General features: G+C 39.3%; 1 protein-coding gene across 4 annotated transcripts in view; it reads left to right on the top strand.

Moving 5' to 3' along the window:
* Positions 1 to 24,967, top strand: part of DPF3 (double PHD fingers 3) — a 154,204-nt gene that overhangs the window by 73,444 nt on the left and 55,793 nt on the right. For all 4 annotated transcript variants that reach the window (XR_010623348.1, XR_010623347.1, XM_065754753.1 and 1 more), the window contains exons 4-5: positions 21,405 to 21,532; positions 24,649 to 24,744. Coding sequence is in view for 2 of the 4 variants with exons in the window: in XM_065754753.1 (XP_065610825.1) it covers positions 21,405 to 21,532; positions 24,649 to 24,744 (224 nt within the window). In the remaining 2 variants the exon portion in view is untranslated. The remainder of the gene's footprint in view (positions 1 to 21,404; positions 21,533 to 24,648; positions 24,745 to 24,967) is intronic.

Genomic DNA, 24,967 nt, shown 5'->3' with positions numbered 1-24,967 from the left:
ATCTAGTGTTTAACTTTCCTTATCAGTTACACCATGAAATAATTTCAGTCCATCTGTGCATATCCAGAATAGTCTCACTAGCCAAAATGGGATTTTTCCTTTCTTGAATTTAAAAGTATATGACCTGCAGGAAACATTGAAACTCCATATAAAGATAGCTTTTGACAATTTTAGAAAAGACTTTGTTGAATTTATTTGCAATATGAATCATAGAAATGCTGTACATTTTTGGAGGGAATCACTGGGATGAAGTCTAGCACTGAAGCTGGGAATATACCTTCTGCTGACCTCTAAATTCCTCAGTTAAACACTTGGTGACCGTGTGGGACACAGATATGCTGATTTACAATCTTAGAAGAGATGACAACTATAGGACATATAAAATAAATTTGGAAGAAATCTCATCTAAATAATTAATTCAGTTTCACTGCACCTAGGTCTTGGACATCCTCATCTTGACTTAGAGCTGTTCTCACTGTTTGCCTTACTTGTGCTGGGTTAATGTGAAGTCACTGATTTTTAGGATAAGAAACTTGAATTGGTTATATGATGTTGTAGAATTGCATTGCTTGCATATATCACATTAGGGGTTAGCCTTATTTTTCTTAAGTTTTACATTTGTAAAACATTTTTACATCTAAGTTTTATTTTTTCAAATATACTTTTAGTAAAATTGCCACTGCAAAGTTACAGAAGGGATTCTTAGCTTAAAAAGTTTCCAATCCAGCAGTCAGAGGAATGAACAGAAGAGGATATGAATGCTTGCTTGGGCTTTTGGAGTGGTTCATTACGGAGATAAGTTGTATCCAGAAGTTCAAAACTTCTAGATAATTTGGGAGATAAAAAGACCTGGAAGTTTTGTTTTGGTAAGACGTAGCTTGTCAGCAGCTGGTCAGTAAATAGAATGAAATTATTGTCTTGCTAGCAAGATAAGAGTATAATAAATCATGTAGTACTAATACAGCATTTATAGTTACAGTGCACTTCTGCAATGTTGGTACCTTGTGGCTATAGAAGTTAATGGCCCAGCTCAGAGAGCAAGAATTTTGTATTTGGTATTACCAAAATGTAATGAAGAAAATGTTGCAGTATTTTCTGTTTTCAGTAGATTACATTCCAACACGGTATCCTGTTGTTTAGTTTTTTGTAAAATGCAGATGCACTACAATATTTTTCTTGGTCAGTTCCTGCTTTCTTCCTAATAGAACATGGAGCTTTTACTTTATTTGTTGCACTTATTTGCAAAGTGTTCCATTTTAGGAATGGTTACAACTAAAGTTGTATAGATCAGAACACTGGAGTAGGGGCTGCTGATGCAGCCTTTAGCCATTTTCCTCTGCCACTGTACTCTGTGTTAAGTGCATGGATTGCCCCAGTAAACTAGCAGTTAATACTGTTTCTAAGCACCCTCCATCCTATCCAATAGGTATGTGGTAGAAATGAAGTATTGTCAAAGCTTACTTACAATAACTGCCTCAGTGACAATACAGTCAATAATTATCAGACCTTTATGAATAACGCTAAGTATTCCTGACTTTTAATTTCACATGAACTACCTTTGGTATTTCAGAAGCAGATTCATATCATTGGAACCAAACATTATGCCTCAAGAGCAGCCAAGTTTTCATCACTGTAATGGATATGAGGTGCTACAGAGCGCTGAAGTTATTAGGTGTTGATATGTTCATGATATTCATGAAACTCGGCCTCTGCCTAGTTCTGTTCAACCAAGCATGGGCAAGCCCTGCAAAACTGGGCAGTGGTATTTGCATGGCACTAGAGAAATGAAAGGACTGGAAGTAGGTTGTGCTCCCACACACGTTCCTTATCTGTTCTCCTGCCCAGTACAAGAGGAAGAGCGGAGCAGAGATCTGTCTATATGGTTGGTGTGTGAGCGTGGGAATGGAAGAGAGAGAGAGTTGGGCTGAGCTGCATAGCCAGTTATCTTACAGGAAAGGAAGGAGAATTTCCAACTCTCCTACTACCACCTTGAATTGCAAATGCTACAGAGGCAAGCAGAAGAGTTCTGGCCTTTAGTAATACCAGAGCAGCTGGAAAGATGTGGTTTTGAAATAGAAGAAAGGTTATGCCCTGACTACACCCAAGTACCTTTGAAATCTTAATTGCTCCCTGCCCAACATGCTAAGTGGTTTTGTGGTACTGGATGATAACATGATTCTGTGTTGGGTCAGGTATCAACATTGTGAAACTGGTGTTACCTACGGTAAACCCTGCTGACAGTTGTGTATTACACAAGATTTGCAGCTATGTAAATGAGAACAGACAGGATGCCTATGGCCGCAAACTCTGGAATTTAAATTGGTAGTGTCCCACTTCAGTTTTACAAGATGGCTAAATATAGGTTTGTACATACATGCACGCACACAGAACTTAAGTGCTTCACATGTTATACAAATGTAAAGAATATGGCTGGAAAGTTCCTGTCTCAGTTTATTGCTGCCCTTTGGTTTTGAACTCTGAAAGGCAGCAGAGTGGTCTTAGAATCAGCAGCATTCCTATCTGTTTGGTGACTATGGAGTACGGTTAGTGTGCGCTGCTGCTCTGGTAAGACTCAGCTGTGTTCAGGTTCATCCTCTTAGTTACCTCTGGACAGTGTAGTGTTCAGCTGAACTGCAGAAATAGCCATTTTTTTTCCTGTTAACAACTTTGTAGTAGTAAAAATAAGCAAAAAATATTTTTCATTTGCTATGATGGACCGTGTTCACGGCAAGTATCAAGACCAGATTTTTAGACAGCCCTTAACAATGCCTGGTCTGTTGTAGTATGACATATAGGATTCACCTCTGTGATCACGAACAATTGAATGGATTCCTTACACATAAGCTATTATCTCTTCCAAGCATCTCAACTTACCTTGTAGAGACTGCGCTTGACTGCACAAGGTACTGTGTTTATCCTGGGAAGTGCCAAGTGCCCTCAGCTCTTGAAGATGATGCTCAGCATATCTGTGGTGATCAGTGCCCTTTTAGGTGGAGCACTTCACTAAGATAATGTTAAGATGAAATTAAAAAGCACAGGGCAGAATTAGAATTACTGTAATTATTCGATAGCATCTAGAGACTCAAGCAACTTGTTAGACCACTATCCTGGGGACCATTGTAAAGTCGTCTTATACTGTCTGCTGCACTGTAACAGTTTCTACACCCCAAATATACAAAATATACAGAGAAGGTCCTTCTATTCCAAAATTAAGAAATAAACGACGAAGATAGTGATTTGTATGAAGATCTAATCAGAGTTTTGTAGGACAGCTGGAAATTGAGCCCAAGAATACAGAAATAATTCAGTTCTCCTCAGTTCCATACACTTTCCCTTACTGATATGTCCAGTGTCACTCAAAGACATTAGAGCCCAAATATAATTTAAAACACTAATTTAGTGAGAATTTCCTTTTAGCATTTTTTTTCAGATGAGCCAATTAATATTGACCAGTTTTCGCTTTTGATTTCAGCGCTTTTCTACGCAATCACTTGTTGGTTCTTGTTCAGAAATGCTGGACAGCAGTGTTGTTTCCCAGTGAGTTCTGTATAGAAATAAACTTTTTTAACAAAAAGTTTTGCTGTTATGTAACATATATAGAAACTTTTCCATGATTAAAAGATAAAATTTGCTCGTGTTTTAAACCCTACCTATGGCCTCCCTTTAAAGTCCATGAAGATTGACTTAGGATCAAAACTGGCAGGGTAGCTCTGGTGCCAAAGTGGAGTACTTCTGTAAAATTTAGATAAGATATTCCTGAAGGGGCCATAATATTAAGAGGAACAGTTGTTCAGACTTTGGAAGGCTTTCTGCAAATCTGACTTTGTACCAAAGATCCTTCTGTGAATAGCTGTTATAATTTGTTTTCTTTTAAAATATTGCTATTATTTATTTTCTATGGTTTCTATAAACATTTTCTGTGATGAAATCAAAATTTGGAGCAGACATGACATGAACAGCCAAGCAGGTAGGTAAAACTTTTATTCTCTGATGGCTTCTTCTTATTTCCTCATGTAAGGCAGTGTTTCACTGCCTGTTATCAGCTGCTGTGTCTTTTGCTGTCTTCCCTCCAAACTCTTGGAATTCAAATGTTTTTGAAAATTTGCTTTTTATTCAAGTACATCTGCATTTATAAGTACTTTGGCTTTTAACATTACCCTCCCTATCTTTTAGAGTATGCTCTTTTGTACTTTAAGATACTGAAAGTTTAGGATTTATTTTTTTTCCTTTTCATGTAGTAATTCCTGATTCTACCTGCCAAATATTTCACTGTGACAGGGTTGGAAGTGGGCTCTCTTTGCATCTGCTTCTGTGTTCAGGCTTCTGCAGAAGCAGGTGGTGCTTCAGGGCCAGCAGAGGGAGCAGCGAATAGTGTGCTTGTTGCAAGGACAAGGCCTGACTGGTCTACGTACCCTGAAGTAGGTCAGGAGTTACCTCTGCAGAAATGAATGGAACTCACTGCTTGTAAAACTAGGGTAGGAGAGTGGCTCAGCCTGCTGCATGAGTCAACGTTTAACATGTTTTTTCTGTGGCAGGATTAGGTTATTTTAACTTTTTTTTTTTTTTTTTTTTTTTTAGAAATGGGATTTGATTTTGCTAGGTGGTGCCAAAATAGCAGTTCTGTGGTGTATTTAGGTCAAGTGTTTGGCAAAAATTAAGTGAGATGTCAAAAAGCTCAACGTTCATGTTTGAAGATGCTATGTAACTCATGTCAAATAATTTTACTGCGCAATTCCCACAGCTGTCCTGTAGTTTTGGGTAGAAATAGAGCGGATCTCATTTTCACCTGCTCCCATCAATATTTTCGGCACCCCATGTAGAAGTGAAAAAATACTTAACTTTCTGTGGCAGAGATAGTGGATAAGCTTCAGTTTTCTCATGGTATTACAATACATATCTGCACAGTATCTGTGCTGAATCCTGAGGTTAGTTTAACATACCTTTATTAGTGTCACTTTGGGGCAAGCTGAAGATCGACATTGTGATACATATATATATTTTAATTATGGTTAAAATAAATTTCAGTGTGTTAGGAGGTATATTTATCAATACTGTAGGAATCCCTCTTTAACACCCCAACTTTTCTTCTGATCATTTCTTTAACCAATTGGGAACCTGTCGTGAAAACAGGATGGGGAAATTCATTGTTTATCACCTCTGGATTTTGCTTATAACAAAGTAAATATTGATTTCTGCTGGGCCTTTTTTTTTTTTTTGGCTTCTCATCCAGCAAAGTACCTGAGCATTGTCCTAGATTTAAGTAGGTGTTTATTCATCAGATAAGCCTGCAGCTTACAGATGAGTCCATCAATGCCACAGATAAAAACAGTAGGCTCCAATTCTCCACTAATCTTGCCTTCAGATTGTTCACAGCAGGACATGGCACTACAGGAAGGAGCTGCTGCTCTGTGGCCTTTACACATTGAGCTATGAATCAGGTTAGAAAAAAATAACTTTCTGTCACCAAAACAAAACACATCAATATGGGACCTTCTTGTGAATCTGTTCCTTGCTTTTATACACATATAACCAGCCTCTATTCTGTCTCATCAACCACCCTTTAATTCTTCCAACAATTGTGACTTTTGGCAGTCTGAATCTCTGGCCAGGGTAAAGTTTGTTTCCTTTCCTCACGTGGCACCGAGGAGACCAGAGAACCTATCCCTTCCTGCCTGTATTCACTGACATGGAATCACAATGAAGAAGTCCTGCAATGAAATATCTTTGTCCCATTTCCAATCTGCATTAGAGGTGCCAACCTCCTCGTTTAAAGTTCTGCCATGTGACCCCATACTATCATCACTGCACCATACAGCACAAAGGGCAGTGGAATATCTCTTCAATATCTCTTTTTCTCTCTGCTTTTCAGTGTGTAAAACTGAGGTGCTAAAACATCTGTCTGATTTGTCTATTTCAGAGAAGTGCCTAACAGTTAGCTTATAAATCTTTTTAGAGAGCTTGGGAGGTGTAGAGAATATTGCAGAGCTGGTGTAGAAGTGTACTATGCCGATGTAAAACCTGGGCATGTATGTACTGTGGTGGCCAAGACAACAAGTAATTTGTTACACACCCATTTATATAAATAAAGAGACTCAACATAGGTGAGTTGTTGAGTCAGTTTTCATAAGGCTGGCTGAGCAGCTTAACCCTTGGAAAGTTATCTCAAGTTTTGTGCAGTGTAACTCGTCTTCCTTCACTTTTGCCACTAGCAAGTTCTGCACTCCTTGTGTAACTGCCATGGTTGTAGTAACTTCTGACTTCTTTAGTTCATGTATTGTCATGAGCATTGTCATGTGTACTAAGATGCAAGCTCTTAGTCTAATTTAGCTCAGTAGGTTTAAGGATGAAATTGAATGTATATTCCCCTCAAATGGAATTTCATGATTTTGCAGGTATAAAACAGACTGATTTCTAGAAAAGTAAGTAATATTCTATAAAGAGTCAAGAAAACAGGAACACTGCTGCTGCTCCACTCTGCAGTCACATTACTAGAGTTTATAGAATTCGCTTTTTGTAAATAGTTTCTCTTTCAGTTGAGGGATCTGGAACAGGTCGCTACAAGTATTTTATATGCACAATTTTATTGTGAGAACTGTGTTGGTTAGCTAAGATTGCTCACATGAATCACCTGGGTTTACTCTTGGTTCTTGTGTGGCTGAGCTAGTTTGCATAATTAGGAGAAAGCTGCTTGCAAAAGCCACTGGGCTTTGGAATCTCTGGAGTTTGATCAAAAGCCTATTGAAGCCAGACCCCTCTGGCTCTAGCAGTTAGTGGTTAGTCTAAGGCAGAAGTAGCAACTAAATAAGATAAAGTGATTTTGGAAACAGTTAAATCTTTGTCTTTCTGAGTCTTGTCCCTGAGAATGAGAATGTAGACTTCACAGAGGGAATGCACACAAGGCTGTTGCGAGTTCAGAAGCCTGGCAGACCCTTGAAGGTGATTTTTTCACTGGCATGTAGTCTCAGCTGTGTTTAATGTATTTCTGAAAATGGACTTAGGTGACTTTGGAGTCAGGCAATTCTGAAAATGATTGGGGGCAACTAGATTACTGTAGTAGGCCATTAAATTGAAGAAGTGAGTTGTGTGATGAACTTGGAGCCTCTGCAATGTGGCTGGTGTTGAGGAGAGCTTGGAGGCAACCTGAGACTGCTTGTGTGGGTGCTTACATGTGGTCCCAGCCCCCTTTCTTTGTTATCCAGTCCATTGTTTCATTCTTCCACTGTTCTAGGCTACTCTGTGTTTGACCTACATCAGTCTGCTAGGAAGTGTTTTTGGGAAGAGGTTTTTCAGTATGTACCTCCTAAGCTGCCAAAGCCTAACTATGAATGCAATGTCTCTAGGAAATGTTATTCCTTCTGGGAAGATAAAATGCCGTGCGGTTTATCCCCTTACTATGAAGTTAACACTGATGTCTCTAAGTAACCATTAGAATGATTTATTTCTGAAATAAATACCTTTTAACCTTAAGAAGGGGGGATTGTAGGGGTGCTTAGGATAGGATTGTGCACTTTGAGAAGAGGTGGCTTTGAAAGAGTGTGTCAGTGCACTTTGAACAGATGCAGGGGCCAAGACATGGATTGCCAAAGCAGTCCCCTCAGGGCCTGCAGAATAAGGGGCTGTGAGGACCCTGAGTGAGTGATGGTACTTGGGGAGCTACTGGTGGACCCCAGTGATGGTACTTGGGGAGCTACTGGTACCAGGTGGTTTTGTTTTGCTCGTGGCACAAATCAACTGCTCTCCAGCAAAGCGGAGGAGCAGTGGGAAGCTGTTCTGTGGCAATCTTGCAGCTAGAGCTGAACCTGAGCAGCTTTGCCTGCAAACCTTCTGGCACTTTTCTTACCAGTCGAAATTCCTTAAAAAACAATAAGCTGTATTGGCAAAGGGACTTCTGTGAAACACAAGAATAGTCCAGATGCATGTACTGGGCACAAGATCCTAAAAAATGCATATCCTCTATCAAATGTATAACGTCTATTTTGTGTGCTTGTGTGACTAGTCCTTGGAGTTCTTTGGTAATCACATGGACAGGGCTTTATAGGATCAAGTCCTCAGAGCTTAGCCTTCTAAGATGCCAAGCTGTCTAACCCCAGATGAGGAAAGCACCTGAGCTTGGACTTTAAGAACGTGAGTGATCTTTTTTGCAATTAATGGGGCATGTCACATGCTTAAAATCAAATCTACATGTAGAAGAATTGTTTAGACCAGGTTTGCCGGTTTGGTACTAAGCATCTTGCAAGATAGAGCCCCATAAAACCACTGGGTTACTAGATTTACCTCTTAGTAGAATATGCACACTATTTTATGTGTGTATATTAAAAATAAACACCACAGAATGTCACTGTATTCAAAATACGACTTTTAAAAAAGTTTTCTTCAATTTTATTGTTCTCCTGGCACAAAGCAAATTAAATTGTTTTGTAGTCTCAAATATTATAAAAGTTCTTGCAGGTGATATTTTTCTGATGCATATATAAAGTGAAGAGCAATAAATGTTAATATAAAGTCCAGTGTGAGATCTTACAATCTGAGATATATGGATTTGCTGATAGTAGAATGAAGAGTATGGTGGTGTCCTCTCCCTCATCTCTGCCTCTTCCACCACCTTCCCTGGTGGATGTTTTATCTGTTATTTCCATTCTTCAGGGTAAACATTTTGCACCCTTGTAATCAAGCCTTGATCAAGGTAGTAAGCATGTTTTTACTGGATTTCAAATAATTTCTGTATGCTCCGTGTTTTTTATTTGGTTGTCTAATAAACAATAGATATTTCATGCTTCAGAATTCAGACACCACTGGCATTTGCCATGGAGTCCATTCCCAACAATGAAGTCCTTAGTGGAGAGAGAGTTGATGTAATGTACATTTGGAGGGGAATAAACTGCGAAACAGATATATTGCACAGAAAAGCCATATATCTTCCAGACCAGAGATCTGACTTAGGTTGCACTTGGAGCACGATTTCCCCTTACACTAATAAGATGATTTAGGGCCAGGACCTTAGCTGCTGTAGGTGAATACAGTTCCATTAAACTCTATATTGAGCAGGAGTTTACATCAGCTGGAGCTGTGGTTCTTGATGTAGGAGAACGGATGAAAACTTCACTTATGATGGACTTGTCAGTGTATGTAATTACCCTCGGGAAGTATGGGATAGATGTCTTAGGAACACATATGGCCATGATTAAAGATCCTATGCATGTCCTATGAAGCTGTAGAGAAAAATCTTTTATTGTTGGCCTAAAGTAAAAAGCATTACATGAAGGAATAAAAAACAAATTTTCAGAGCTGAAGCATACAGTTAGTGCTAAAACTACATTTAAATACTAAGCAAGTGGCTCATTTCTTTGTATTTTTAAGAGATGCTGAATGCCTTTATATTGTCATGATTTGCTTTGTGAAACGTCTGTGAATGACAGTTACAGATATATGCTGCTCTGACACAGTGAAGTTCATAGTCATAGGAATTTCTGCAGTGATGTTGCATTTGTTAATGATGCTATGGGTACATCTGCCATGTAATGCTCAATGCTTAAGTGAGATAGCAGCATGGCAGGAGAACTGGAAACACAGAGGCTGTTTCTGAGAGCAGTGCTATAGTCCAATACAGTATCAGCAAACAAAGATACTAGTAACTAAACAGAAAGAGTTGGGATTAAGTGCTTTGTGCCTCTGAAGCTGCTATATTAGGGATGGCACTATAAATATACTTATGGTATATTCTACTGGGGAGCTTTCTTTTAATGCCTGAATGGAAAAAAAAATAACCCTCTCTGCTGAAGATAAAGCCTCAAGTACATCTGAACTCTCAGCAAGTGCTACAGATGGAACCAGAGTGCATCCAACTTTTTTGTTTTGCCTTTCAATCCTGAATCTTAATTAGTTCCCTACTGCTTTAGTACATGCACAACATTCTAATAGTCATAAGGACCTACTCCAATCCACGTTGCCATTTCCACAATTCATTTTTTCATACCAGTAGTGCATCTTCCCCCCTGCTCCTCCCCCCCCCCCCCTATTCTAGGAATAACGTAAAGGGAGCTAAATAGCCAAGAGTGTAGCTGTAGATTGATGAGGTTGTCACACCATTCTCTTCACCATTTTCTTCCAACTTGCACTGTTCTCTAATAAATGGATGATTGCTGGGGGGGAGAGAGTTAGCAAATCCCACAGCCAGATGTTCAGGGATGGACAGAGCGACCTTCTCTGGGAACCCAAAGGAATATAACTGTGTCCTTCTGAGGAAGAAGGACACTCAGGTGCCTCCGGCTGCCTGTGTTTATCTCTCTTTTCAAAAGGAGCACGAATGGGCTCAGCATGGCTGCAAGGATGGATGTTTCTCAGAGCATCAGGGAAATGACCAGTCATCCGTCTCTTCACTGTGGAGTCTGCCTGCAGCCATCAATCTTGTAGCCCAGCACGGCAGCTCCTTTGGCTTAGTTTGGCTCAATGTTAGATGAACAAAGGGAAATGAAAGCTGAGTGGGGGAAAGGAAAGGAGAGCAACTATTCTCTGTTTCACTTTATTTTCCTCTGGTATGGCTCTCTCTCCTTCTCCCCCATTGTCATCTATTCTTGCTGTATTTCGTAAGGTGTGGAAAATGGCCCAGAATGTATGTTTTTAGGATCTAGGAACTTACAGCATTTTTTTATTAGCAAGATGGAGAAATGAGAGAGAGATTTAAAAAAGGATTATCCAAGGTCCAGAACCTTTATTTTGAAGAATTTTCTGTTGCAGTTTTCAGAAAAAGTCTGCCATAGCTTAGCTGCAATAGGCAAGGACAAGGAACACAATAGCTTTCCTCCATATTGTTATTTTCCTTCCTCGCCTTTCCTGATTCCTTCTTCAATGCAACTTTAGTGTTTCAGATGCATGCTTCACTCCTGTTTTGTTCAGAAAGTAACTGGCAGAGCCATGTTATGGGGCTATCTGAAAAGCAGCACGTGCCCATGTATATGCCCAGAAGCTGTGCTGGCAGCTCGTGTCAAGAAACACAAGTTCACTTGGGCCTAGCCTGCCTGATACAGCAGTGCTGGGGCTGCATAAGCTTTGACAAGCTGCCTGAACTCATCCAGCACCTGTGGTTCATGCTGTGAAACTGAAGGTCACGACAAAGTCTTCATTGCAGTTGGTAGGCAACCTATCATAATGAAAAACATTCAGATTCGTCTGCTTATAAACTTAGTGCTGAATTAACTGAATCTAGCACTGAACTCAAATGGGCCACTCTTGCCTGAAATTCTCAGCTGTGATCTACTTCGAGCCAGACTGAAAAAAAAGAGGTATTTTAATTCTCTGCCTGTGCTGGATTCCCAGAGCTGGGGTCTGTTTTTTTCCACAGTGGGCAATAACATAGTTGCTTACTCTCTTTTTCCCTAAAATTCCCGCCTCTGGATATTATAACAGAATAGCTTTCTTTGTAGAAGGCTTATTTAGAGATAGCATTACTCCCATTAGCACTACTCACTGTGGTGTGTGATTGACGTATTTAATAAATGTGTGATTACATTTACTTCTAATTTTCCTTGCTAACCTCAATGATCTAAGTACAAGGTCTGAAAAAGCCAGGCTTCTCTGCAGAATTGTTGTAGGAGATTTCTGTCTCCTACTTTTATTGTAGGTAAAGAATTGAGATCTTCCAGGCATGCTCAAAGCTTATTAGGATATTCAAGGCCCAATGAAGCACTAAGAGCAAGCAAGGGAACTCTGTAAAAGCAGATATTGGACACAGAGATGTGTCTGAGGAGTCTTTACCTGCTTCTGACCCAAAAATGGCACCTGGAGTGAACAGACTTACGGGGAAAATTTGTACCGTTGTGGGTTTAAAAGCCTGCTTTGCAGTTTGTGCTTTTTTTTTTTTTTAATTCTAAACAAAAAGCATAAACTCTCAAGAAAAACATTCGTTTAGTGAAAACCAATTTCTCCTCCCCCACTCCTTGCTTGTGTAGGCTTTATAAGCAGACACAAGACCTTTGTGAGTGGGGATATTCAGAGCCTTACTCTTAGCCTTTCTGTCATATTTTTTTTACAAATCAGATAGCATCATTTTCTAACTTGTGAATTTAATTGTTCTTTCAAATGAATGGTCAGATTTTCTGCCACTACTCATTTTGCCTGCCTGCAATTTTTGAAAAAGACAAATCTTGTTCATGCTGTCACGAGACAGCCTACCCCAGATGGCACATTTGTGTCTCGGGATGCCCTCTGGCTGGCCTTTTGGCAGGCATTCCAGTGGCTCTGAAGGTCACCTTGTTTACACCTTGCCTTTTCCCCCTCCCTATTCAGAGTCTTGCTGAGCCTGCAGGCTGGGCTTCACCATCTGCATTTTCTCTGGTGCCATTAATCTTCCTGTTTACCATTCTGTTATTAATTCTAGAGTTCACCTTTTTGTCTAAACGTTTTATAGGCCTCTTGGAATTCCTTGCCTTTTTGCAGCAACAGATCTGAACATCACCATAGATGATTTGCTTTTTTCTTTTCCATTTCTGAAGGGATATCTACTGAATCTCATGCCAGTTTTCTATTACAAGTCTTTCTTCTTATAATAACATTTTTCAATTATATAGCTTGATCTGTCAGATGCATCTAACCATATGAGTAAATATTATCCTCGTTCTTTGGAAACTGTGAATTGGCCATGGAAAGGAAGTAGTTCAGTGTTTTTCTTGGTTAAAAAAAAACCAAGTGTTTAAACCCGTTTTTGTGAGAACCTGTGAGAACACCTTGCATTTTTGGTGCATTTTATTTGAATGTCTGAATGCCTATGAATATTGTCCAAATCCTAGAGGATAGATTAGGACTATCCTCCTCTTGACAGATAATGGCAACATAGAGGATACCTTTGTTAGAGTGTGGCTCAAGGTCATATAGGAAGATAGCAGTGATTATAAGGGTGTTGTCTAAGATTATTGTTCCCTATTCCTCACTAAAATAATTGGTCACTTTGCTGTTGCCTTTCTGTTCTTCAGAGGCATTTATGCAGGCTTGGTATTTAGTGAGCCATGGGTGCTGAACCAGCTCTGCTTGGTGTGTAGGTCTTCTTCAGAACAATGTGCCTTACCCATGTGGCTGTCCTGCTTCACAGCACTACTGGGGCTGCAGAGTACTTTGCTCCTGCAGCTGGGAGGTTTGCAGACACAGATGCAGTACCAGGGCACTTATAATCTAGCTGAGCAGCACTACTAAACCCTGCTGCATCTGTGCTGATGCCTTCAAGTTTCTTGAATGTCTCTACCTGCTCCTTACTGCTCTGGGCTTTAGAAGAAACTCATTAACTGAGCTGCAGCATCCCATGAGCAAATGGAGTCAGGTAGAGCTGAGCCCTGCACTCTGGCAAATAACCCCCTGCAGTCCCAAGTAGGAGAAAGCGCAGTGCAGGCTCCCAGGAATATTGCAGGACTCAGATTGGCTTTGGCAGGTTTATCAGCTCTGGCTTAATGCCGGCTCTGCTAGGCCCAGTCTGAATTAATTGGGATGCGTGTGCACTGCAGTTGAGAGATAACTGCATTACAGAGATTTATCTGCTACTAAAGGTATCCTCTCCACCATTCTTGATAAGGAAGAGGAGACGCTATGCAAAATGTCACAGAATTTGTAGCAAGGTTAAGGTATGGCTGTTTTTATGTATGGTTTATGTATGAGGCTAGATTCAGTGCTGTCATGAGCAGAAATAATACTGTTGGTTGCAGCAGAGGCCCACTCTCTGTTGGCATCTGCAGACTGTGCTGTGTGGGAGCGGCTGATAGCTGTCTTGGTAGTGGTTCTGGTTCTTCTGATGGGTCAAAAGGCCAAAAACCTATCCATCAGTGTGAGTCTGCCTAAACAACTACTTGTGGATAGATTGACCAAGCTGTTCAATTGCTCCATAGCAGGCCAAAAGCCATGTAAGGGTGGTGCACAGCCTGGAAGGATAGGTCAAATACTCAGGAACTTTCTCTAAACTGCAGCAGTTATCCAGTCTCAGCCACCTGATACCATCTACAGTGTTTGCTTGTTCAGAATCTGCTGAAGTCCTGGCTTTGTCTGAGTCCATCTAGAAAACAAATGCAAGAGCGACCATGAGCACAAGTGAGTGCTATAATAATGTTACTGAAAGGAGATATTCTTTTATGGTTAGAACCTCGAGGGTAGTTATTTGATCCAGCATTTAGTCTGATATTGTAATTTGGCAGTCTTTGAAAAGCAGGTACGGTATATTAAATGTGACAATGATTTATATGTTTGCTGAGAAATAAATCCGTAAAGAACTTCTAAGAGACAACCAACAAGAGGGCTGTTTTTTTATTTTATTGTGAGATTTTATAGAGGCATTCTAGTCTGCCAGAGAAATACAGCTGCTTGTAAAGTCCACATTTTGATGATGGGTTAAACTAAACAATACTTAACCTTATGTTTGAGGGCCTCTGCTCTTTTTTGCAGTTTTATTTCTCCCTCCTGTTGTGTAGAAGCACCCTGAGGCATATTTTAGCTAGGGATTGATAGAATTTTTCCATTGGATCCTGATTTTAAAATTCAAAGTTATCGTCTGATTTTTCTGCAGTTTATGCTCAGGCTGAAGAAAGTGTATGGTCTCCTCATATCGTGGCTTCCTCTGTCAGTTTCTACCTCTTTTTCTTTCTCTCCCTGCCCCATTCCCCCAACCTTATCATGTGAGTAGCAGCTTTGAAGTGAGAGGTGCTAGGGATTTTTCGTTCTCCCAGTGTTCCCTAGGTCAAACCACAGTAATCTCCACAATTCACAACAAGTGTTAATAAGATTCATTTTGAAGCAGTATAGAGTTCCATGGCTGCATCGTGTGGGTACAGAGCTGAGCTGAGCTCTGCCCCTAAAGAGAATTTTCACTTAATGGAGGATAATCCTCCAAACTGTTCTTTCTACTCCAAATGACTGGTATCTGAGGAAACATATACTTGTTTTCAAGTAGTCTTGCTTCTAAAACATGTTTATTTTTCTACTTGACCTCATTCTCGTTCTCACCCTGGCACTGTTTACCTTGTGATTGCAACAGTATACATGAAGTTTGAGGGTGGAGTTGGAGGGAGAGTGAAAGGGTTAGGGGAGCAGTTTTGCAGTCTGTAATCCAGCCATGGCTTTATTGTATATATCTTGGATTAAAAATAAAGCAAATTCGATTTTTTTCAAGTGTCTAGGAGCATTTGTTTGGCCTTAGAGACCCTTAGAGGCTGTGTCAGCAGCAGTGTGGTCTTGGGAAAGGCTGGGGTGGCTGGAGGTCCTGTGCATTGGGGTTAGAGAGGAATGAAAGTGTAGAGCTGACACTGGAAAGTTTGCTACAGATGAGTGCAGTGATGTTGGGAGAACAGGCTGAGGTGGCAGTGACTGTAGAAAGCCAGGATTTGAGCATGAAGGCACTTGCACTGACCATCTGCCCCTGCGATGATGGTGCAGTGAAAGAAGAATTTTGGAGATCTGTGGGAGGAATGGAGATCAGTATTGTGCTGTGCTGGCAGAGGCATACTTAAGAGCAAGTCTTGCAGAGTCTTGTCTTTACTGTACCTGGGTTCTGGTCACTGCTTTGATGACATCCATTCCAAGGACAGTAACAAATCACTGTACTGGCTGCGAATGTAACAAGCAAGCAAACAAACATGCTGAGAAGAGTCTGGTTGTGCCCATAATGAAAAGCAGTGAAATCCAGCTATTCAATGTAAAGCATTGTCTCCTTGTTCTCTCTTAAGGGATTCTGTCCCCCCTGCCCCCACCCTTTGCACTCTTACGCTGTATTTGTGCCTTGGAGATGTGGAGATGAGCATATGATGGATGGATGGATGCTGCTAGTCTGGGTTTTTCACCACCATTTCCCCTGGGGCACTCTGTCTGCTGGCAGAGAGCACCATCCCAAAAGATGGTATCTTTTGCAAACTCGACAGCTAACAGACAGCTTCTCTCTCTGCATATTTCCCAAAAGAAGAGCAGGCTTAATCTGGTTTTTATATGGCATATTTCATTATAATCTTTTTGACTTCCCGTGTTCCCACTACACCATCATAAATAAAATGCTGGGGGTGGGAACAGCGGAGAGATGCTGAGGCTTCACACTCTTGTAACACTGATAGATTCTCATTTTAAACTGTCATGGGATTTAATTGCTTGCTGAGCCACTGCACTGCACTTTCAAACACATCCTGCCACATCCTCTTAATGAGCTTAGTGGCTGCATTTGCTCAGCAGTAGTTCTGTTTGCTGTGAATTAGGTGGTTTTTTAGACCACCTATATGATTTTAAAGAGCCAGTGGTTCTTAAGGTAATATCTTTGGATTTATCAATCTTAAACAGCACTTCATGGACTCCTAATATATCATTTCCTCTGGCACGTTTTATGTTCCAAAAAAACAGCACCAAGAAACAAACACATGAAAATCTATGTGCAAAGTCAGTGTTTGTCTAAGAGGGTTTTTGGAAGCTGGATTGCTTTGGTTTGCATTGTAGCTGTCTCTGGCATGATAGATCATGCTGGAACTCACCCAATAAGTATCTCTGTTCCCAATTAGAACTGGAAATGGAGCTGCTTAGGAGTGCACAGAGATGATGACTTGGGTGGCAGCTGCTACTGTGGAGATGGAAACGATCCATTGTAAAACAAATACATTACACTGTATAGAAAAAGGGATGGTTGTTTTTAATTCATGTTTCAAAGAGACACTGAAAAGTTGCTTAGCTCCAATGCATTTTAAATCAAATGTAATACATTTAAGGATAGGCATGTACTGCTATTCTGCTGAATCAAAACTTGAAAAAGTGCATCATTGCATAGGATTTGTGGAAATGTGATTCTTTTGGATATGGCATCTCCATAGAAAATAGATATTGGAGTGATGCTGGCATGGGTGCTTGCCCAGATTCTACCACTGCAATCTTGATAAATAGAGAGGTTGTTGCACTGAGCTGGTAAGTAAAAATAATCATGTTAATTTAATCACCATGGAAAGGACTCTGCCAAGTTAAGAAACATAAATTTTAATTGTATTGGTAGACATATTTGCATTGTTCAGTGTGCACAATGTTTAGCTGTGACACCAATAATACCTTAGTTTATTTAAATGGGAAGAAGTTTTAAATAATATTCTATTTTTCATTGATGAATTTTGATTTACTCTTCTGTTTTGTGTAGTTCTGCCTTTCACTACGTGCTATTCCCTGCATCTCCTACACTAACCAGATGCTATTGCATTTGCAATACTAATCAAATGAGAACTTAACTACAAACTATCTTAAAATTGTTATATTAAAAAAGAGTAAGCTTTTAGTTATATGGCTTTTACTAGTAGTTATTACTTGTTATAAAGATTATGTTCTTTGAAATTGCAATGTCTGAAGAGGAGCTTGTGATACAAACTAGGAGTTACAACAGAAAGAATTTAGAACAATTAGTGAGTAGCAAATGTTATTACCTATATTTAAAGAGGATTTGGACATGATTCAAGAATTTAAAGAGCCATAAATTCTACATGAACACTGGAGAAATTGATTGAAACAGTAATTAGGTATAAGCAGTAAAGCACCTGGGAAATGATGATATAGGAGGTTCTGACTGACTTTTTTTTCCTCCCAAAGGAAAATCATATCTCACCATTCTTTAAAATTCTCCATATGATTAGCAGATAAGGAGGTTGACAATTTACTTGGACTTTCTGAAGACCTTTGGTCTTCTCCAAAAATAAATAAAGCTTTGTCTTGAATAAAAACTTTTTAGAATAGAATATGAAGCAAATTAAAAAATGAAACGAAGAATTAGAGAGAACAAAAAATAAAAGCCTGTGTAGCAAGGTTTGGTGTTTGGTCCAGTGTTGTGTAATGCAGAAATGAATCTCCTGGAGAGAGAGATTGAATGAGTAAGTACACACAAAAATCTGCACATACTACAAAGTTATCTGGAGCAATCATGGCCAGGGGAGATGTCCTGTGTGAGAGTCTCTTAGTGGGGATCGGAATATCCTATGAGAATAGACGGTGGGATGGACATCTTAATTTGCCTTTGAAGCATCACCTACTGGCAGTTCTCATCCCTGTTACAAGGTTGCTAATTTCTGCCTATCATGTAGCCATGGGCACTCTTGAGACTGCCTGAGCCATAATGCTGTAGGCAATGTAAAGAACATTTTAACGCACTACTTCCAGTGGGAGATGCAGCTTCATCTGAACAGATTGGGTGTAGTATTGGTCCATCTCGATGAGGTTTTTGAAGAATGAGAATAACTTTAGAAAGATCTGACATGACAAAGTCACACAGAAAAACTCTCACAGCAGGGTAATAGAAAAGATTGTGGCTGTTTGTCTTTGGAAGGAAAGAAATGGACAGAAATGACAAAAAATTTTGGTCAGAAACTTCTATTTTCTCTGTCTTATGGCAAGAACAAAAGGACAGACAATAAATAAAGTGAAATACTCCTTTCAAACTGTAGTTCAACTGTTGAACTCACTCTGGTAGGCAGGCATTGAGGACAAAAGTGCATCAAAATTCAGAAAAGGATGGGCTATTCTGGGTATTTCCAGAGGAGCTAGATGTAGGATAACTGGAAGTGATACTGCATTATCCCTCAGGTCAGATGTATTAGATAGCATTGAACTATTTGTCTAGGTTAACTGAATCATCTTTTAGATTTTTGGATGCTTTTATCTCTGAGGATTCAATAAATGTTTTGGAAATACATTTTCCTGACTTCATTACTGTCTCCCTTTAGAGACTAACCATCTTCCAGGAAAGACTGAATTCATTACAGAAACAGAATTCATTACAAAGATGTTGTCTGTGGACCTTCATAGGTTCTTAAGCTGTAAACTTTACACTTCAGGTAAGGTGGTCTGCCATTGCCACTTTCTAGAGCTGCTTAGGAATGAAAACGGCCTGTAGAAGCTGCTGGCAGAGAAGGAGATAAAAAAACTCAATAGCTGTTAGCTCTGTGGGCAGGTGGGAGGCAACTGTCCTGAGTTTCTTTTCCCAAGATTTCCTCCTTGCTATTTAGTTCTTGGATACTAAATCTCTCCATCAATGAACTGGGTATAAAGGTGTTACCTTACACTGCCTTGTCAATGGGATGTTAAATTTAATAATTGGAAAACGCTCTGAGACTTTTGGATGAAAATATTCCTGAAGTGTTTCTGCTGGAAAGTAGCAGTGCCACACTAAATAACCATACTTTTTAAAAGCAGCTGCCCTTTTTTGACCTTAAAGCCTACTTTTCCCCATGTATGTTCAATATTTCTGGAATAAACAGGAAGTAGTTTTACTTTCATATGCTTTACTACTCCACTTCCTTCATTGCTTATTCCCTTTACTAATGCATTTGTTTGCTGGGTTTATTAGAGACAGGCAAGGCTTGTCACAGTGAAGACATGTTCGTTACTGCTGCCCTTGAGCTTGCTTGAAGCTTCTTCTCTTGCTGAATATATGATTACCTGTTGGATTTTGCAGTCCTGCAAGGTTCACAATACAAAAGAAGTGCTCTTTTACACTTAGGTGCAGGACTTTGAAACCAGCCTAGCCCATGGCCAGAGATGATTGTGGAGGTTCCTTAGTGACTTGAGGTTCAAGTGTTGTGACTTGCATGTAAATCAAGTCTGGATTTAGCACCCAGAGGGAAGCGCCAGGAGTTCATAGCAGGAATTGTGATCTCTGTGATTCTCCATTGACTTGTCTTTTCTCTAGTCCAAAATAAGGAAGAAGTTGGAGAAGGTGACATAGTAGGGGAGGGTGGTGTGCAGAGCTTAATGCTAAAAACAGAGGCCTGATTGAATTAGACCACCTTGTGATGAGAGGAGGGTCAATTCACTGTTGACCCCCTCCCATTGTGTGGTCTGTCCTGGCAGTTTCCACTGAAAATCCCAGTGGTTTGAATTTTCTGCATGGTTTGTACTCAGCCTCTCCCTCCATGAATAGAATAGATTTTGCTGGAATTTTTGCTGGATTTTCTGTGGTTATTGGCTGAACAGTGTTCTCTCACTTCAGAAAACTTGAGCAAGCATGTTGTGGAAGCACTGATCAGGGACCCCGAACAATTTGCTGGCTTAGAGGTTTTTACGTAAAGAGCAAACATATTCCTGAGACACAATTGCCCCCAGGAAACAGATTATAATTTACTGTCTCAGGTGGAAGTGTTCATTCATTATTTGGATTGCAGGAGTGATTTGGGGTTTTATAAACACATGAATTTATGTCCTACAGAGTTTACAACTCGTGGTGATAGAAAAGCAGGCAGCCTCAAGCAGATTGTGAAACAGTCCTATAAGATGAAAAGTGAACAGAGCTGTGAAATAAGGACACCAGATGCTGTTTTGTAAGCACCAATTCAATACATTATTGCTTGGTGAATCTATTGGCCAAGAGGAAGGAATTAATTTTAGAAGGGAGGGAGAATCTGAGAAATCCATGTTTTGGCATTGTCAGGTAAAGAGATATTCAGGATGTCTTTCTGCCATAGGACTGCTCTGAATTAACACCTACACAAGTAGGGTAGAGGCCAAGATCTGCAAGGAAAATGTAATTCTTTCCTGGGTGCATTTTAACATCTTGCTAAAATTAACATGCTATATTTGCCTGTCTGCTGAAGTCTCATAATCTAGTGACAGAATTCTGAAGGGGATTTATGCTCTGTACCTTCACTTGCATGGCAAGTTGCATCAAGCTTCCTCATGAACCCTCTTCATCATTTGAAGTCCCATGCCTCAGGCCTGCCCCTGAGCCACCCGTTAGTTCTTAATGCAGTGGCTGAGGTTCATCCAGATACACGGGCTAGATTCTGCACTTGTAACTGCTTGCTGGTGGTTCTTCATTTGTACAGTCCCATTTAGAACAAACTGAAGATTTTATCTAGTAAAAAATGGGAGTCAATATTCTGTGAAAATTCAAGGCAAAAATTCAATTTGGTAGTTTTGTTTGTTTGTTTTTTAATTGGCCCCACAAACTAGGTTTCCACTTCCCCTTGTGTGGAACATGCTCTTTTGTAAGATAATGCTGCTTGTAGCTGGTCTGTATCAACTCTGCCAGATGCTAAATTGCACAGAACTACTTTTCCACTTCAAAAGATCAGATCTTCATATTTGTTATTTCAGTGTCTTGGAAAGACTTGATTTTGTTCTTTAATTGAAACATAGGGAGTTTACATTAGGGAAAAGAATTTTTTACCTCCTTTTATTTTTTACCTCCTTTTATTTCCTCTTGATGTATTACATCTGGCCTTCTTGTCCTGTAAGCAAACACAGCTTTTGAAAAGATACTAGATTTTCAGTGAGATAGAAATGAATCCTATAAGGGAATCCGTAGAGATTTGGAGAAGTCTCCTTCAAGATAGAAACAAGCTGAAAGGTTTGTCAGTCTTCTGCTTGCTGGCTCTGTCCTTCTACTTGTGAGCTGTCTGGGGAGATACGTGAAGTTGGTGGTTTTTGTTTTTCAGAAGTTGATCTGCCTCTGAAAAAGGATGGCTTCACATCAGAAAGTACAACACTGGAAGCCTTGCTACGTGGAGAGGGAATAGAGAAAAAGATGGACACTAAAGAGGAAGACCCTATACAAGAAATCCAGGTAAAGGAGATAACTGTGCCCTGACAGCAGTGCTGAATTTTATGACTTGTCTCTAAGCATAGCAGATTTTGTCCTGTTGCTGAATAGTTCATCTGTTGATATCTGTGTCATTCTGCTGTCAAAATGTTATCAAACCATTGTGTTACACTGTGATGTTCAAAATGAACTGAAGATCTCACTACCTTCTGTTACAAACATCTCAGTCGCTTGGCTGTATTGTGCTCAGCTTATATGTTGCAATTTACAGCAGTATGAGACGATTGCATGTAGAATGGACAAGTAGAGATGGGTCCCAACCATACTCCAAATTTTAGTGTCTCAGATTTAGAATGAGTTTGGACATGGGTTTGAAGTTCTATTTGCAGCAGTTGTTTGTAAGAAAAAAAATAATAACACATGTCTGTTTTTGGTTATACCGAGAATCCTTCCAGAAATATTTAAGAAAAAAAAGTAATTAACTGAGATAATTAACATTAGAATATATTTATTGTTAGTGTTGCAGGTATGAAAAATATTGCCTCTGCATGCATTATGATTTGAAAGTTGTATGAATATTTGTAAGGATTCCATTTCATCCTTTAACAACATAAAAGGTAGGAACACACTTGTGGACCTGTCACAGAAGGAATTTGGCTAATGTAAAGGGTTCTTAAGGGTATGCCACTTCATATAGACATCTTAAATTGCTAGGAAAGCAGGCTTCTCCTGTGGGAGCAGCAGGAAATATTTGGTGATGGTAAAACATCATTGTGCTATGAATCTCTACTTGTGAGGTTTAGGGAGAACCATTAGCAAATCATTTTGGCTGATATACAAGATGTTGCATCTGTACTTCTCTGGAGACACTGAAGACTCGCCTGGACACCTACCTGTGCAACTGGCCTAGGGAGCTGCTTTGGCGGTGGGGTTGGACTCGATGATCTCTTGAGGTCCATTCCAACCCCTACCATTCTGTGATTCTGTGTGATTCAATACCTAAAACTAGTAAAAATTTGAGTGGGAAAACCCATGTCAAATAAGACAGAAATGTGCAGGCTTCAAATACGTATTACTTGAAGATCAGTCCCAATGATCTATTTGCCAGTGTTCCACTGAAATTTTGTGCACATAATGGCAGAAAAATTAGGTCTCCTGTTCTCAGTAACACAGATAAAGGAGCACCATCAAAGAGGAAGTGCCCCATGTACAGCTGATATTTAACAGAGTAGAGGATTTTGTCCTGCCTTAGATTAGTATTGAATGTGGCTCTCCATCATTTGCTGGAGAAGACTTAGAATAACCTTTTGACCATGTATCAGAAAGGCTAAACCCTTTCTGCTGGGAATTAAAGTCATTATCCTGGCAGTGTCATCAAATTTACACATGGTTACTTATTCTCCGTGTTCTAAATTAATGCTGGAATTTAAAATGAAGAAAGTGGTTTGTAGCATTTAACTGCACTTACATAGTATTATTAGTATAAACTAGCTCCTTCTTGGCCCACATACAATATGGTGTCAGCCTTCTCTTTTTTCTTTTTTTTTTTTTTTTGAGATAATTTAAGACATGAAGCACGGTGAAAATATAGATTCATATCAGTAAGTTTGCATATTTTCTTACATAGCACTAGTCTCTTCATGCACAATATTTTCCTAGTGCTCCAGTTATCTAAGAGCAAGTTGTATGTAATTGCATGAATTTTAAAGAAATATTTTACGTATGTAGAACTGGAACTTGTTAATCTCTTCCACCCTCTCAAGTTTAGTGGTCAAGTATTATGGGAAGTTAGATTTCATGATGGTCTAATCTTATTAATACCTTCCTGGGATTTACAAATAAAAGGAGCAGAAACCAGATGAAGAGTTGATCTTTTACTATGTTCAATGAGCTATTTGTTCATTTTAAAAAAGGAACTGTCCTCTAATAGCCTTCAAAATTTAGCTGATAAAATAAGAATTAACTTGTATGGCTGGTCTTCCAAACACAAACTTTTTCTTCAAGTTTCTTCTGTAGTCTTTCCCACAAATTCAGAATTCAGTGCTTGAGATATGTAGGAAGAAAAAGCCTCTGTGATTTGCTCCTCTTCTCCCTATGTTGGCTCTCAAATAGCTGTTAACTAGAAATTATACAGAAGAGACAAAAACAGTAAAAGATTAAAGAGAAGCCTTCACATCAGTTTGAAGTCATGAATTTGAATCTGCAAATATGGTAGTTTAAGTGAATGGCACCCACATAATTAATGGCAAGAGTCGTTCCAGCTCCTATCTTTATTTGCAAGAGGGATGGCAGAAGTTGAGGAGTGTTCCAGCACAGCACCTTTCCACATTAGTGTTGTGATGGTTCATCTTGCCATCATCTGTGCTGTGTCCAGTTTGTACATAATTTTGCCTGGATTTCATTCTGTAGAGGTTATGTTTCAAAAGGTCGAGTTGAAATTCGCTGACACTGTTATGTGAGATGATGAATTGTTATTATAATTTTCATTATTATTCCTATTAAATAATTAATGGAATTAACTATTGTTCTCATCAGCTTCAATGAGGCCTGTACTTCCTCAGTATTCACATGTGGCAAAAACTTTTCTCCAGATTTTAGAGCTATGCCTACGATGTGAGAACTGAAAGGTGTTACTTTCTGGATTCATTGAAGATATTGGGATGTATGGCAGGATTTTCTCTTTTTGCTGCCAAGAACAACAACAACAACAAAAAAATCCCCAACAACTGATTTAAAACTTCTTAAAGTGTATTCTCAACATTAGAAGAAAACAAAGGCACAAGAAACCAAATTCAAATGTCATGCAAGCAATTTCCCATGAAGGGCCTGCATTTGAGCACTTGTAAAGTCTTGGGATATCAATGCTCAGTGATGCCACTATCTTTTTTTAGAAATCTTTTTTCCTTTGTTGACTGATACAAGTGGTGTTTTTTACTAAGAACCCCTTGAAAACTAAGGGTGGAAGGAAAAGCAAATTTTGCTTCATCAGAAAGAAATAGGTATTCTGGGATCTTGTTTGGCATTATATCATTACTCAAGTGTAATTTAATGACCTGCAGTCTCTGTGGTAAAGAGCAGTAGTTGTTTGTATGCATTATCTTCTTTTCTTCTAACCATTACTATTTTTTGTTTAACTACAGAGGGTTTTAGAAAATGATGAAAATGCAGATGAAGTGAATGAAGAAGAGGATTTGGAGGAAGATATTCCAAAACGAAAGAACAGGCCAAGAGGACGGGTAGGTGCAATCAAATATAAAGGAAGGAAGCAAGCCTCTGCTTTCTAGTGTATATTTTTAATGTGTCATATGTGCAAAGTGTATATCCATGTAGGTAATTTTTAGTGATGCAATCAGATTTTTTCTTTTTTACTCTATTTTTGTGAATTATAATGTAAAGAGACTACAGTGAGAGTAAAAAGTTGGGATAAATTTATTATAGTGATGTATTTACAATTTTAAT

Source organism: Cyrtonyx montezumae, unplaced genomic scaffold (assembly GCF_038088225.1).
Source record: "Cyrtonyx montezumae isolate F1298 unplaced genomic scaffold, pur_monq_1.0 scaffold_10, whole genome shotgun sequence".
NCBI classification, from domain to species: domain Eukaryota; kingdom Metazoa; phylum Chordata; class Aves; order Galliformes; family Odontophoridae; genus Cyrtonyx; species Cyrtonyx montezumae.
Note: the sequence above shows the minus strand (reverse complement) of the source record. Positions and strands in the feature narration are given on the sequence as shown.